This window comes from Aphanomyces invadans, assembly GCF_000520115.1.
Source record: "Aphanomyces invadans strain NJM9701 unplaced genomic scaffold supercont1.21, whole genome shotgun sequence".
In the NCBI taxonomy this organism is placed as follows: Eukaryota; Oomycota; class Saprolegniomycetes; order Saprolegniales; family Verrucalvaceae; genus Aphanomyces; species Aphanomyces invadans.
This window is the reverse complement of record NW_008580166.1, coordinates 1238838-1252207: the sequence shown is the minus strand read 5'-3', so window position 1 is coordinate 1252207 and position 13370 is coordinate 1238838. Positions and strand designations below refer to the sequence as shown.

The following is a 13370-nucleotide window of genomic DNA, read 5'->3' as shown; positions in this document are numbered from 1 at the left end:
ACGGAAGTGCCCCCATACGTGCATAGATGTCACATAAAAACACCTCAGGAAATGTTTTGGAAACGTCCACTATACCTTGCACAACATGCGCCAGCATAGTACTAATAGTAGTATTAGCTCCCTGCGAACGCGTCGACGGTTGCAAGTCCAACGCTCTTTCGCGGTGCCGGCAGTTTACCATTTTCCGCCATCGCAATACCGCCATGGAGCACGCGCCCGCCGATCGCCATGCCCGCATCTGCCAGTTTCGCCATGACATGGCTTGCCACATGTACGTAGTCAACCGCGCTGCAATACCTCACTGTCCCCCTCCAGAGCCTTGCACATACCGCCGTCGTCGTTGAGGTGTGAATCTCCCTCCATGGCCGCCATCACGTCGTGGAGCGTTGCTGCAGAATGGTCGTTGTGGCAAAAGGCTCGAACTTTGGTATGTCGTTCACCGTGTCACTTTCATGTATTGATGGCATCTGTGCAGCATCACTACGTGCTCCTCCTCCGCAAATTCCTTCGGCAGATGCACATCACGGCGCACATCCCAGTGTCGCCGCGGCAGCTTCGTGAACTATCCAAGTCAAACTTGGCCGTGATTCCTGAAACCGCGTCGATCCACGACGATACGCGCCGCACCGCAATGATTACAGTTGAGATCTCACACGATAAACTTCGCCTCACCGAGCTTCAGCACCGATACATCAAGTCCAAGTACGGATTCACCATCGGTCGCGCCCAAGAGTTCTTACAACCGCTGAGTTTGCACGATGCAGTTGCGGCGCAAATCCTGGACAAATTACAGAAGATCGCGGCTTTCCTCAACCGCCCGCAAGTCGACCTGCCGTCCGGGGGACTGGAGCTGCTTGAGAAAAAGATTCAGGGCCAGATCCTGCCGCTCTATGAGCGTCTCCAAACTGTATGCACTTAACTGTGATCCAGGCTATTTAGTTATCCCCGCTCTCTCTGCGACCTCTTGACTTGGTGGCCTCCACCCACCAGACGAGAATTGGCGAAGGTATCCATGATGGATGCGGATGCTCTTTCGTGACTGAGCCACATGACCACGCTGGCTGATTTTTGAACAGAAGCATGTCGCACCCAGAGGTGAAATTTTGAAATCATGACGTGCGTGGCGTCCTGGCTACAAGTGTCCTTCGGCAGCATGTGTTGGGTTTGCGGGGGATTACGGTTGGAATGAATCGAAAACCCAACGATCCACTGCATGGCTCTGCTCGTTTTACCCTCGTACGTCGTGTATCGAGGACAGCACTAAATGGGCTACAATCCAATGGGTCCTGGGCCGCATGCTGCCGCAGACATTCGCCTACAAACAATGCGTCTTTGAGCCCTTTGGACTGCAATCTCGCCATCTCCGTCCCAGCGTTTGCTGCATGTAACATTCAGAGAACGATGGTGGACATGAGTACGTTTCGTGTGCCGTAGAACTCGAAGGGCGTGCGATCAATGGATGCTCCCAGCGTCACGCATGAAGTTGTCCGATCTTCCATGATCTCTCTCTCCCACCACAGCTCGCTTTGCTTGATCTCGCGCAGGTACGCCAGGAAGGAGTCCGTCGTCATGTGCCTGCGATGGTTTTGTTCTGGCGAGGAACCGGATAAACTTTTATCCGGCGAAGTCCAAGCCATTGAACATCCATCCGCCGCGGTGTGCAGATGAGCTCTGTCTCCGGCGACGCCGTGAAATCCAATTGTCCAACGGTTGATGAAGCCAAGACCGAATGGCGGTCTGGCCGACTGCAGTGGTCGAACCAAGCTGAGCATGTATGCGTTGCAGCCTTCTACCCATCCCCGTTGATCTCGTGGCGTGCGTAGAAACTCAAGCAAGAGCTGAACGCCACCGCCCTCGCAAAATGCCACCACCTTACTTCTGCATTCCACGAATGCTCTAAAGAACATGGGTGCGTCCTTTTCCTACATGGATGCAACGGTGACGTTGACCTGGTGTATTCGCAGGTTGATGGTCGTGTTCAAATGTCGTGAGCAGAACCACGCCTTGAACGAATGCCTCCACCAGTACACAAACAAAGAAGCGCTCGAAGCCCTCAAGGCCAAAAAAGTCAACGAAATTCCCGTCGTGGTCAAGGAAGTACCTCGCAAAAAGTACTTTGAGCAGTAGATGAGGCAACAGTTGCGTTGCTGCCACCACGTGACCTCAACGCTCCAACTTTTCTTGGGTCCATTCGAGGAACACAATCGAGGTCGTTCTGGGTCTTCTTCGACGATGGAGTGTTTTTTCATCCAAGTAAACGCATCACTTCCTGGCATTCTTCAGACTTCTGAACAATCCTGACAAAGCTTACGCCCATGTTGTGGCATGATCAGCCAACTGCATTCGCATTCTCCAATGCTTCATGTCCCTGGACATCCCATTTGGATCCCTTCCATGCCGATCGTGACCCCGAAAAACTACTTGGCCGGAACGGATCCAAAGGGACGTGCACAACGAACAGTTCCTCGTTACGTAAAGTCACTCGCCGACCTGGTACACCTCGAGTTCTCTGACCAAACCAAGTCGCACTGCGGTCGATCCGACCAACCCCACCATGTCTGTAGACGATCTTGTGGGAGCTGCCACGGTCTAGATGGACTGCCATGCGCTTCAGAAGCGCTATTTCAGTGCTGTGCCGAGGTATCGTTGGATGACTCGAGCAACAGCAGTGGTGGGACAGGATGTATTCGACTCGTTACGACATCAAAAGCACGTTCATCGTCAGGTGGTCAAGGCTTGAGTTGCTGGCAACGGAACAAGCTCAACCCGATGTCCTAAGCATACCGTCGTGAAGAAACGATTCGAGTACTTGCGGCAACCTACCTCAGACGCCGCTGTCGGGTCCACCAACGGCACCATCCGACAGGGGGCGGAGAAGTACTCGACACCCCTGCAGTGGTAGTACAGCTGAGCCCTCGCTAGCTCTGACATGACCTTCTATACGTGTGTGAGGTAAAATAGAACATGCTGCAGTGTGCACGTCACCTTTAGCTTCGCCACGCGGAAGTACTCGAAGCGCTTCATGTGCAAGTCCACGAGCGAATTCACATTCTCAACGCGACGTTTCTGGTCCTGCACGAGGCGTTGCCGCTTTTCTCGTTCCTTGTTCGTCTGGAGAATGTCCTCGACGTCTTTTTGAAGCTTCTTGAGTGTCTTGATTGCTTTATCGCGGTCCTCCAATAATCGCTTCATGGGAACGATTGCCCAGTCTTGAATCTGTGCTAACTCTACCATTGCTTGCTGCTCAGGCCGAACTACCAACAGTTCGCGCGTGTCGGTGCTCAGAGTCTGCGTCGCTTCGGCGTATGTCGAAAACGCCCGCTGCAAAGACGTCACGTTCTCTTGAGCAGCGCATTCTTCGAGGGCTTTGGCCACTTTGGCTACATGAACATCCCGCTGCTCCCGAAACGTAATCATCTGATGGATCTGGTCCTCCAGTACCCTCACGCTCCGCTCAAGCACATGCACGGCGTTCCACAGGAACGTCGTCCGCTCGTCAGCCTCGTCCTTCATCCCAAAGATCTTCCCGCCGGTTGGTCGCACATTATCCGGACTTTTGGTGCACCTTCCGGTAGCGATGTATTTCCTTGAATTGTTCGATTCATGATGAACAAATACGGTTCCAGCGCCATCAAGTATTTGGCAGGTCAGGGCGCGTACCTGCCAGTGAACCACCTGATTGAAAGTCATCGCCACGAGTTGGCCAGCATTTCGTGATGGCAGCGGCCTTTCACCATGGACAACTACAGCATCGTTCCATAGGATGTGAAGGAACGCAAGTAAACTGCGCTGGTACTGGGACCAACAAGGTACAGCCCCACTATGGCGGATCAAAAGTCGCTCTCGGTGGCGTTGGCCCTTGGGGTCCAAGCTGCCATCACGAGGTTTCGAGGTTTCTTAGGATGACAGGACCGTACTTTTTTGTTGAAACGCTATAATTTCTAAACAAAACTTCATTTCCAGCTTCCGTGAGCCAAATTATAATAAAAATTCGACTCAGCCAATCCGCGCTCGGAAGGTTTCCCGCATTGTGTGGTTTGACATGTTCTTCCTCAAACAACTGAAGCGGGAGCTGCTCCTGCATCCGATGCACTTTGGCCCGAAGCTGCACGACATCATTCGCCTTCGCTTGATCGAAGAGGTTGAAGGGACGTCGCTCGGAAAGTTCGGTTACGTCATCGCCGTCACGGAGGTGCGCGACGAAGACATTGGCCAAGGGGTCATCCAAGACAATTCGGGGTTCGTGTGCTTTAACATTGCGTACCGAGCGATTCTGTTCCGTCCATTCAAGAACGAAGTACTTGATGCGGTCGTCACCGTCGTAAACCAGCTCGGATTCTTTGCCGAAGTCGGGCCACTACAGGTGTTTGTTAGTCGACATGCCATGTCGACCGACTTAAACGAAGGGTACGATCACGAGCAGAGCGCGTGGATTAGTCAAGATCGAGAAGTGGAGATCCGCAAAGGCGTGGGCGTTCGCTTGAAGATCATGGGGGTGTCCATTGACGTCACCGAGATTCAAGCTATTGGGACGATCAAGGACAATTATTTAGGCGTGATTTCGTCGGAATACTAGCACTATACGATGCATACACGCCATCTCGTCTTTCATCGCGACCACGGCCACCCCTTCCCGACGCGGCCCTTGATGTCTTCTTGCGATTCGTTCACGTCGTCAGAGACTGGAGGAGCGTCAGTCCACGTTTCTTGAAACGACACGTCTGGCCGCGGCTTTGTTGGAGTTGCGCTGACGGAGTTCACAAGCTCTCGAACATGCTGTACCTGTGCATGGCCGTAGGCGAGGTGTCTCTTCACTTCCGTCGGGTTCGATTCATGTCGAGTGGCTTCGAACTTGGCGCGGATCGTCTGTTGAACCTCCTGCCTCGTCTCTTTCGCCAAAGGACGGATTTCGCGCAAGAAGAGGCGGTATTGCTTGATGACCTGGCTGCGGTTGATAAAGTAGGCGAAGGACAAACCTCCGCCGCTGCCGCCGCCGAGCTTGGACGCCGCCATATTCAATTTGGATGTCGAGAAGACGATCGTCCATCGTATAATCAAATATATTGGCAACTGTATGAAATATATCATAGAAAATAGAAGAAGGATTTGCCAAAACAGGCCAAATTCGACAAACTTCGAAACAATTCTCCTATTTCAAAATACTTCCACGTTTCTCCGCATTGGCGAAACTTCGGAGGTTTCGAGTGTCGTTCGGCAAGGGACGATTGTTCAAGAGAGACTGGATTGCACAGCTCAGGAAATGAATGCACCCTTTGTTTTCATCCCCAAACGTGGTGTGTCATGCCAGTGTTTGATATTGCTCTTTCACTAGGTCTACATCACTCCCCAACCGTTCTTTTCAAGTGGGCCTCGTGGTAACTTGATATGGCGCATTCAACAGGCTCATGACCAAGAATGCGATACCGCCGCCATCCACTTGTCATCAAAGAGACGACGTCGTCGAGTGGTGTTCGATGCAAGGCCAGTCGCCCTCTTTGGCCGATGAACTCGTTGAAATATGGGAATTCTCCTCCGAAATTGGCATAAATCGTCATAATCGGAGGCCAATCCAAAAATAATCGGAATTTTGGCCAATCAAAATCGTTCACTTTGTCTCAGGTTTGGTGTTCATTTGACAGAGGGAAACCAGTGGGTGGATTTGGTTGGCTTGTGGGTCCATTCGTGTCTGGTTGGTGTCAGAGGGAAATCTACTGACCAACAGGTACGATGCCGCGCCGAGTTGGCGTCTGCGCGATGGAGAGCAGGAGCACAGGATGAGACGAGGTAGATGATGATGTGTGGCTTGTTTGTGTAGTAAAGACCATGGCTATTGAACCTACCCTTGCGGCTTTGGCCAAGAAGACGAACTGCGAAAAGCAAATCTGCCGCGTGTGCTACGCGCGCCTTCCCCCTCGCGCCACCAACTGCCGCAAGAAGAAGTGCGGTCACTCGAACCAATTGCGCATCAAGAAGAAGATCAAGTAGACTCGTGTGTCCGTACTACTCCATGCGCCGTTCTTGCGAAAGGTGTGCGTTGGCATCAGCAGTGCGTGGTTCGCGGCGCGTTGGCCGAGACGCCGTGTATGTATTCTAACCCGCTGCTTGCGTGTAGCAATATAAACCGACTCTTGAATAAACACGGGAACCACCCTGAGACCCTTCCCTCAACCTATCGACCCACAGTCACCTATCTTTTCTGTTTGAGCAGGGACTATTACGTTGTGCTCAGATTAGGCAGGAACAGGTACGAAAGAGCGCCAAGGGTCCAGCTCGTGGAAGAGGCTCGGGGAGCGTCTGCATGCTGCTGCACTTCCCTCGCCACCTTGTCGTCCGCAACGCATCATCCATTCAAGAAACAAAGATCCCTGCATGTTCGATAGCGAGTTCCATCCAGTGTCTCCATCGGAAACATTTCTCTAATCATGCATATGATGCCGTTCCATCCTTCTAAACGACTTCACTGCAGACTTGCGCGAGCTTGTGCTGTGCTCCGCGTGTTCTCGTAAGGTAGTAAGAACTTCGCTGCGAACCACTTCCCGCCTTTGCCTAATGTTGCACAACCAAGGCATCGTGTTCCATGGGTACCTGCCACTTCGTATCGACCGCTTCGTTTCTCTCCGTGAAGCACGTATAGGACGCAGTCGCCTTCCTCGACCGCCGCCCGCACCACAATTCGTCGTCTCTCTGCCCCTACACAATCCACATTCTTCTTCGAAAACCCAGAGCCTTCACCAATCAAATCGCGTAAGTCCATTAATTTTGGCAAATCAAATGCCGTCATGCCCAGTTCTTGGACTTGACCAAGCAACATGGAGCGAATTGCCGGCCGGACGGCGCGGATCTTGCATTGGAATGAGGGGTTCGGATGGGCCCAAAGAAGAGACCGAGGGAACGACGTAACAGCACACTCGCCATGTTATAGCTGTTAAGTGGTACTTTCAATTCAACCAGGTCAACGTGGCGTCGACATTTAGTTCGAACCGACGGCGTACACACGCACGATACCGTCGGTGTAACCAGCGAAAAGCGATTGCCCATCGGCGGACCAGGCAAGCGACACGGCATGGGGAGGTTGCGACTTCTTGCCAACGTGTTCAAAGGTAGGGACGATTTCGTCGACGACGACCTTGGATTCCAAGTCCCAGATCTTGATCGCGGACGACGTGGCGGCGACCAACCAGTAGCGGTTGGGGGAGAAGACCAACGCGTGGATGATGTCGTTGGCTTCGAGCGCGTAGAGGCGCTTGCCTTCGTTCAAGTCCCACAACATGGCAACACCGTCCTTGCCACCCGAAGCGCACAACGAACCGTCAGGGGAGACGGTCACGGTGTTCAAGTAGCCAGAATGGCCGAACAAGTTGGTGCGGAGCTTGCAGTTGGTCAAGTTCCACACCTTGACAACGCGGTCCCAGCCGGCAGACACGATCAACGGGTTGGCCGACGAGGGGGAGAAGCGCACGGACGACACCCATTCAGTGTGGCCTTCTTCGGTGATGGTGTACTTGCATTCGCCGAGGGTATTCCACAACTTGATGGAGCGATCGCGCGAACCAGACACGATTTGACGGTTGTCCGCCGAGAAAGCGACCGACAACACATCCTTCGAGTGTCCGACGAAACGACGGGTCGTGATACCCGTGTTCAGGTCCCACAAGCGGAGGGTGCCGTCCCACGAACCGGAGAGGGCGAATTGACCGTCCGACGAGATCACGACGTCTTGGACGAAGTGGGAGTGGCCCGTCAAGCGGCGGCGAGCGTACCCGTAGTTGTCCGGGTCGGCGTCGTGGGTAAGTTGCCAGACGAGGACGGACTTGTCGCGCGAGGCCGTGACCACCAAGTTGGGGTTTTCACGCGAGGTGGCGATGGCCGTCACCCAGTTCTTGCCGTGGCCGGCGAGCGTTCCGCGAAGCACCAATTGATCTCCCATCGTCGATTGAATTGAAAAAGTGCCATCGCCCGCCGAAAACCGAATTGAATGGCGGCAGGAAGAGACTCTTCAAAGTGCGAAAGAGGTGTAGTGGAATCGTACTTCAGAGAGCATTGCACACAGTTGAAGTGTCTCCGACAGCAGAAAATCCCAGCCACTCTGCTGCCAACAGCGGCAGCATGGCCATGGGGCGCTTCAACGGCGTCCTCGTCTCGGACTCGGTTGAAGCAAACCTCACTTGGAACGCCGCCAAAACAGAAACTGTCGACAGCACGTTGACCAAATCAACATAGGACATGCCACGTCATTCGAAGACCTTAGCTAGGTCACCGCGAACCGCTTGCGGCAGGCTGTTCAGCGCATAAACTCAATCGTTATGGATCTCGACGACAACTCTGTACCTGGGGCTGACATGGTCGAGAGGGTCGGAGACTTGGCTGGCCAAGCTGCAGCGCTATGGAATGCACAGGAGTCGATTGTCCTGAAAACCGCGTGCTTTGATTCGAATCCGACACTTTGTTGGCGATGCTAGCGGCCATTGACGACATTGGTTGGCAGTGCACGGACGTAGGAATGGTTAGGACTGGTCAGTGGATAGGAGGTCTTCCCGTATGGGGAGACCATTCCGGAAGCACCTAGCATATTCTAGTCATGAAATCGTGACCGGGGCGTCCGCGTTCATGGGAGACGGACTATGGCCTCGGTGGCCAAGACGCTTCGGCAAGCACACCCACAGTTTTCGAGCGATAGGAGCAAACGCTTGCGGAATCTGTAGGATGCCCTGTAGCGCGGCCGTTCCCGAGTGGGCTGTACAATACGTCAAGGAGCTGTCGACGACTAGGACCAAATTGCTCTTGGAGCTGGCGGGCTAACGGTCGCGAACGTGGAGCGAGTTGGCGGATGCGCTTCTGTGGGCAGGGCTGCCTGGCGAGTTTGGAGGCCCCGCCATTGCAGAACTTGCTCGTGGGTGACGTAAAACCATGGGCTGACGTTTGCGAAGACTACCGTTCGGGGACCTCGTATTACAACCTTTTGATGCGGCACCATCCAACGCAAAGCTCCACGAGTATCGAGATGAATTCGACGAGCTGCCTGCAGGAATGGCAGGTTGAAGCAAGGTTGAGTGAGCTGCACTGCTTCCGAAGGCAGGAACGCATATGTGGCCGCATCACTACTAAGTCAGGCCGGTAGCACCAGCCTTCGCCGTTCGGTGATGCTCCACACCTGTGGGGGTGCGACGAAGTCATGATGCTATTGCTATCGCCGCCATCGAGTTGCGAACTCGCCGAGGCGAAACTCGTCAAGCTCATCCAAAAGATGTCGCACAGCATGATCTACCGCACCCGACGCGGGCGTCGATGACTGGAGCAGCTATGCGGGCAAAGGCCGGGAAGGGTTTACCTAGGCGAAGCCATCCAGGATATTTGATCGCATTCCTCCCAGCGACAGACTGCACGAGATCTAAGGGAAGCCCAATCTGCTTGGCCTTCGAGTGGTCCGCCTCACAGCATCACCGCACGCACCTCGCCAGCAACCCTACTCGACAGGCCACATCCTTGCGCCAGGCGGTCGGTGGCTATAGATGTGCATCGTGGCAGTCTGCATAAGAGTGCATGAATGACTTTGTTTTTTTACGTGGACAATGATACATATGCTCGGCTGACATGCGATCGACTACCTGTGCAGTGGGCAAGGCATGCACGTGCTTCTTCAAGAGCGACTCACGATGCTTGCGAATACACTTCAAAACTCGGTGGACGAGTATTGGTCCGTCAACTACACCGTTCCAGCCCATTCTGGGCTTTCGACGACGGTAGCTGTCTCGCCGCTGTATCACTCTTCCTCCAGACGAAGGTGCATGTGCGCATGCATGTCGCCGCGCATGTGATACGAGTTCCCGTGTTTCGAAATTAAATGACCTTGCGATGGATACGATTACCACAAGCAACATGCGACGAAAACGGCAAGCATCGAGAGCGCAAGGCCGGTGGAGGCGCTCTTGGCGCGGCTCAGCTCTTCCTTCGGTAGGACGCCCGACCCCGTCATGATCCACTCGAATGGTTGGCAGAGCGAGTTGGTCGGAGTCGAGACACAGTCGGTGTTACCTTTGAAAAAAACGGTATACGTGCCGCTCGGGACCGACTTGGCCAGCCCCGCGCCAATTTCGTTCGAGTAATAGCCCCAATCTTCTGGCCGCAGTTCAAATTTGACGACGAGGGACTCGCCTGGGGCAAGCCAGATCTTTTTATATTTCTTGAGCAGCTTCGTCTCGGCCGTCGGGCGCGTCTGTGGCGGCGTCATGAACAGCAGCACCGTCTCCTGGCCGGCCACGGCGCCACTGTTCTTCACCGAGACCGACACCGTCAGTGCGTTCGCCTTGCCAGCTGCATACGTCATGCTCTTGTCACTGAGAGCCATCCCAGAGTACTCAAACGTCGTGTAGCTCAGCCCTTCGCCGTAGTAGTATTCGGTCGGGCACTCGGACACATTGTTGTACACGTTGCTGATGCAGTGGGTTCCATTTCGCATGTAGTATGGCGACGCCAGGTTCACGAACGAGTCTGTTTGAGGGTACGTGTACGGCATCTTGCCGCTCGGGTTGACCTTGCCAAACAGCACGTCCGCAATGGCTTGACCACCCAATTCACAGGGCAGACCGGCCCACAGCACGGCGGACGCGAGTTTGGGCAGCTTGCCCAGCAGCCGCGGGCGGCCCTCCGTCAACACCAAGATTATCTTGGTCCCGGTCGCCGCCAATGCCTCGACATACGTGGTAAATCCAGCCGGCAGCGCCTGCGGGTCCTTGTTTCCGCCATCTTCTGCATACGTGCGTTCGCCCAGCGCTACGATGGTGTACGCGGCGGCGGTGGCATACGCCTTGGCCTTGGCAAAGTTTTCAGGGCTCGTCACGTTACCGCTTTCCATCTCGACGCCGCTGACAAACGGAATAGTCGACCCGTTGCCGCCCACGGCGCTCTCCACCGCTTTCCGAATGGAAATGCCATTCGGAAACATGTCATTGCCCGACGTGCCTTGCCAATACAGCGACCAGCCGCCGCAGAGGTACCCGACGTCGTCCATCGATGGCCCGGTCAAAAACAGCTTGTTCGGCGCGTCCGCCGCTAACGGGAGAATGTTGTCTTGATTCTTCAACAGCACAATCGACTCCTGGGCGGCGGCCAGCGCCGCTGCCCTCGACGCGGCGTCCCCAACCAACGCCGCGACGTCGGCACCAGGTACCGGATCGTTCCACAGATCGAGCTGAAGCTTTAGTTTGAGAATGCGCGTGACCGACTCCTTCAGGCGGTCGGTCGTGAGGCGCTTCTGGGCGAGCAGTTGCTTGCCCCACTTGATAAAGCTCGTGTCCCATGGCGTCATGCTCATGTCGTACGACGTCTTGTTCAAGCTGAGGTCGACCGCATCCAGGTCGGTCGTCACGATTTTGTGGTCGCGGCGCAAGAGATACATCTCGCCATAGTCGGAGACGAGCATGCCTTTGAACCCGAGGTCGTTGCGCAGCAGATCCTTGGACGTGAGTTCATTCGCGGCGACGGGAATCCCGTTGAGAGCGATGTACGACCCCATGACGCTGAGCACTCCGACTTCGACGGCGGCTTTGAACGGCGGCACGTAATAGTTGAGCAGCTCGTACGATGACGCATTCACGTTGCTGCGATCGTTGCCGTCGATCGGGTTCGAGTACGCTATCAAGTGTTTTACGCACGCTCCAACTTTCTGGCTTTGCATGCCTTGGATGAATGCGGACGAGAGGACGGACACGACCATCGGGTCTTCGTTGAAGCTTTCGTAGATGCGCGACCAGTGCTTGTGCCTGGCCGGTTCCATCATGGGCCCAAATACCCACGGAATACCTGCGGCCTTGGTGTCGCGGCCCGTGTACAGACCGCCCATCCGCGCGATCGTCGCGTTGAATGTAGCGCCCGTGTTGATGGAGTGAGGGAAAATGACAGCGCGCTGGACGTAGTTGGCGCCGTGCACCGAGTCGAGGCCGTACAGCATGGGGATCTTCAATCCGCTCTTCGTGTGCATGGCTTGGATCTTGGAGATCGTGTCGCGGTATTCCGTCGTGTTCCAGTTCACACGATTGTCCTTGGGTCGGAGGAATGGCGCGTTCAAGTAGGACCCGACGCCCAAGTCGGCGTATTCCTGGACCTGGGACGCATTGATCACCTTGACATCGCCTGGAGTATCGACGAGGAAGGACCCGATGTCGATCTGGTTCATTTGGGCGAGGAGTTGGTCGTCCGTCTACGTCAAGACCACGCGATGAGCCAAGGGGGCGCGCGACACTATGTACCATTGCATCGACCATCTTCTTCACTTGCGCATCCATCTCGGCGTCTGTGTGTGCAGCGACTACATGCGCGGCGGCGAAGACGGCGGCAAGCACCTTCATGAGGTGCAAGTGTGTCGAATGGCAAGTGGTCGGTGCCGAGGTGGCTGCTACTACAGCTAATCTTCCACAGCTGGAAAACTCGACATGTCTAATCTGGAATTCCTTAATCCAGTCCACTCTCTGGTGCATCTCATCCACGGCCAGGCGAGAAGATATTCATGGCGATCGGCAGCGTCGACCGTCGTGGCAAGTAGCGCCCATGGTCCTCATGAACACGTCCATCGTGCCGGTATCGTCGCCGGCGCGGTCATCTCCCAGCCGACCCCGCATGCCACGGCGATCGTTTTCAGTCAAAGTAACGGGGGTACACATCCGCCACTACATGTTAGTGAAACCAAGCACATGATGCGCAGATCACTCGGAAGGGCTCCATGGCATCAACAGGACTTGCTGGCGCCGACCCCTCTCGCTTCCACGAAGGGAATCGCACGGGGGGAGACCTCATGTAGTCCTGCTTGCCCTGGGGCGTGAACCTTGCCCCGATACGGCGACCCTACCTTGCCCAAGCACACGTGAGACCATTCGATTGGCTATTCGTCAAGAATTTCAACCAATCATTAATTCCCATGCAGAGACGACGATTCAACCGACAAGGCGTTTGGCATGTCCCACGTGCCATCGCAGCCCCATTCCGTTGATCGCCAACTTCGAGCAAAGTCGGTCGCGTGCGGCAGCGTGGCGGGGGTATTATGTGCAGAGCTTTGACGAGACAGCCTCCATGGAAAGGACTCCTCTGCGGGAACGCATGGCCGAGGTAACGTTACACATGGGTCGAAATGCCGCACACAGGAGGGGCGCCGCTTTCGGTGCAGAACTGAATCATACGACATGACAATGCAACCGTGCGGGCGCTTCGCCGGAGAGCACACCATGTAAGGGTACCCGGATCGTTTACCCGATGCGACCAACATGGCCGCATAGAGAGTCATCGTCGAAATGAAGTTTCCCCGTCCCAGTCGTGTCATCGCTCCATCCTCTCCATTCGTATAGCACCCGCGTGGGCAACTGTGATGCAACCGCTTGAAC

The 13370-nt window shown here is 55.0% G+C and overlaps 8 protein-coding genes across 10 annotated transcripts; 4 read left to right on the top strand and 4 right to left on the bottom strand.

Annotated features, from left to right (window-relative positions):
• Window positions 1-124: 124 nt before the first annotated feature.
• H310_09576 lies at window positions 125-946 on the top strand. Of its 2 annotated transcripts, XM_008875678.1 has the most exons (3): window positions 125-271; window positions 316-427; window positions 476-946. In XM_008875678.1, the coding sequence occupies exons 1-3, from the start codon at window positions 204-206 to the stop codon at window positions 917-919; spliced, it is 624 nt and encodes a 207-aa protein (XP_008873900.1). In that variant the 5' UTR covers window positions 125-203; the 3' UTR covers window positions 920-946. The 2 variants fall into 2 exon arrangements, with proteins under 2 accessions (XP_008873900.1, XP_008873899.1); XM_008875677.1 differs by having other exon boundaries at window positions 316-946.
• Window positions 947-1215: 269 nt separating this feature from the next.
• On the top strand, window positions 1216-2275 carry H310_09575 (hypothetical protein). Its single transcript, XM_008875676.1, has 3 exons — window positions 1216-1772; window positions 1824-1909; window positions 1965-2275. Exons 1-3 carry the CDS (start codon window positions 1665-1667, stop codon window positions 2125-2127), a joined length of 357 nt encoding a protein of 118 aa, XP_008873898.1. The 5' UTR covers window positions 1216-1664; the 3' UTR covers window positions 2128-2275.
• Window positions 2276-2586: 311 nt separating this feature from the next.
• On the bottom strand, window positions 2587-3543 carry H310_09574. 2 transcript variants are annotated; one of them, XM_008875675.1, is made up of 3 exons: window positions 2986-3543; window positions 2824-2934; window positions 2587-2774 (listed from the first exon to the last, which is right to left on the bottom strand). In XM_008875675.1, the coding sequence occupies exons 1-3, from the start codon at window positions 3511-3513 to the stop codon at window positions 2730-2732; spliced, it is 684 nt and encodes a 227-aa protein (XP_008873897.1). In that variant the 5' UTR covers window positions 3514-3543; the 3' UTR covers window positions 2587-2729. The 2 variants fall into 2 exon arrangements, with proteins under 2 accessions (XP_008873897.1, XP_008873896.1); XM_008875674.1 differs by having other exon boundaries at window positions 2657-2774; window positions 2824-2937.
• Window positions 3544-4024: 481 nt separating this feature from the next.
• H310_09572 (hypothetical protein) lies at window positions 4025-5060 on the top strand. Its single transcript, XM_008875672.1, has one exon. The coding sequence runs from the start codon at window positions 4043-4045 to the stop codon at window positions 4574-4576; it is 534 nt and encodes a 177-aa protein (XP_008873894.1). The 5' UTR covers window positions 4025-4042; the 3' UTR covers window positions 4577-5060.
• Window positions 4038-5052, bottom strand: H310_09573 (hypothetical protein). Its single transcript, XM_008875673.1, has one exon. It carries the CDS (start codon window positions 5011-5013, stop codon window positions 4609-4611), a length of 405 nt encoding a protein of 134 aa, XP_008873895.1. The 5' UTR covers window positions 5014-5052; the 3' UTR covers window positions 4038-4608.
• A 593-nt stretch (window positions 5061-5653) lies between the features above and the next one.
• H310_09571 (ubiquitin-60S ribosomal protein L40) lies at window positions 5654-6315 on the top strand. The gene is made up of 2 exons (XM_008875671.1): window positions 5654-5722; window positions 5816-6315. The coding sequence occupies exon 2, from the start codon at window positions 5824-5826 to the stop codon at window positions 5983-5985; it is 162 nt and encodes a 53-aa protein (XP_008873893.1). The 5' UTR covers window positions 5654-5722; window positions 5816-5823; the 3' UTR covers window positions 5986-6315.
• A 489-nt stretch (window positions 6316-6804) lies between these two features.
• H310_09570 (guanine nucleotide-binding protein subunit beta-like protein) lies at window positions 6805-7959 on the bottom strand. The gene has a single exon (XM_008875670.1). The coding sequence runs from the start codon at window positions 7925-7927 to the stop codon at window positions 6971-6973; it is 957 nt and encodes a 318-aa protein (XP_008873892.1). The 5' UTR covers window positions 7928-7959; the 3' UTR covers window positions 6805-6970.
• A 1579-nt stretch (window positions 7960-9538) lies between these two features.
• On the bottom strand, window positions 9539-12409 carry H310_09569 (hypothetical protein). Its single transcript, XM_008875669.1, has 2 exons — window positions 12246-12409; window positions 9539-12196 (listed from the first exon to the last, which is right to left on the bottom strand). The coding sequence occupies exons 1-2, from the start codon at window positions 12342-12344 to the stop codon at window positions 9863-9865; spliced, it is 2433 nt and encodes an 810-aa protein (XP_008873891.1). The 5' UTR covers window positions 12345-12409; the 3' UTR covers window positions 9539-9862.
• Between the last annotated feature and the right edge of the window lie 961 nt (window positions 12410-13370).

Bases quoted from the DNA above. Each gene is read 5' to 3' on its own strand.
- H310_09576 (XM_008875677.1), top strand. From the start codon at position 204: ATGGAGCACGCGCCCGCCGATCGCCATGCCCGCATCTGCCAGTTTCGC. The intron at 272-315 runs GTACGTAGTCAA...GTCCCCCTCCAG, and splicing joins CATGACATGGCTTGCCACAT to AGCCTTGCACATACCGCCGT.
- H310_09575 (XM_008875676.1), top strand. From the start codon at position 1,665: ATGAGCTCTGTCTCCGGCGACGCCGTGAAATCCAATTGTCCAACGGTT. The intron at 1,773-1,823 runs GTATGCGTTGCA...TGGCGTGCGTAG, and splicing joins GGTCGAACCAAGCTGAGCAT to AAACTCAAGCAAGAGCTGAA. The intron at 1,910-1,964 runs GTGCGTCCTTTT...GTGTATTCGCAG, and splicing joins GAATGCTCTAAAGAACATGG to GTTGATGGTCGTGTTCAAAT.
- H310_09574 (XM_008875674.1), bottom strand. From the start codon at position 3,513: ATGAAGGACGAGGCTGACGAGCGGACGACGTTCCTGTGGAACGCCGTG. The intron at 2,938-2,985 runs GTGACGTGCACA...ACACACGTATAG, and splicing joins TCCGCGTGGCGAAGCTAAAG to AAGGTCATGTCAGAGCTAGC. The intron at 2,775-2,823 runs GTAGGTTGCCGC...CGGTATGCTTAG, and splicing joins ACCCGACAGCGGCGTCTGAG to GACATCGGGTTGAGCTTGTT.
- H310_09572 (XM_008875672.1), top strand. From the start codon at position 4,043: ATGTTCTTCCTCAAACAACTGAAGCGGGAGCTGCTCCTGCATCCGATG.
- H310_09573 (XM_008875673.1), bottom strand. From the start codon at position 5,013: ATGGCGGCGTCCAAGCTCGGCGGCGGCAGCGGCGGAGGTTTGTCCTTC.
- H310_09571 (XM_008875671.1), top strand. From the start codon at position 5,824: ATGGCTATTGAACCTACCCTTGCGGCTTTGGCCAAGAAGACGAACTGC.
- H310_09570 (XM_008875670.1), bottom strand. From the start codon at position 7,927: ATGGGAGATCAATTGGTGCTTCGCGGAACGCTCGCCGGCCACGGCAAG.
- H310_09569 (XM_008875669.1), bottom strand. From the start codon at position 12,344: ATGAAGGTGCTTGCCGCCGTCTTCGCCGCCGCGCATGTAGTCGCTGCA. The intron at 12,197-12,245 runs GTACATAGTGTC...GTCTTGACGTAG, and splicing joins AGAAGATGGTCGATGCAATG to ACGGACGACCAACTCCTCGC.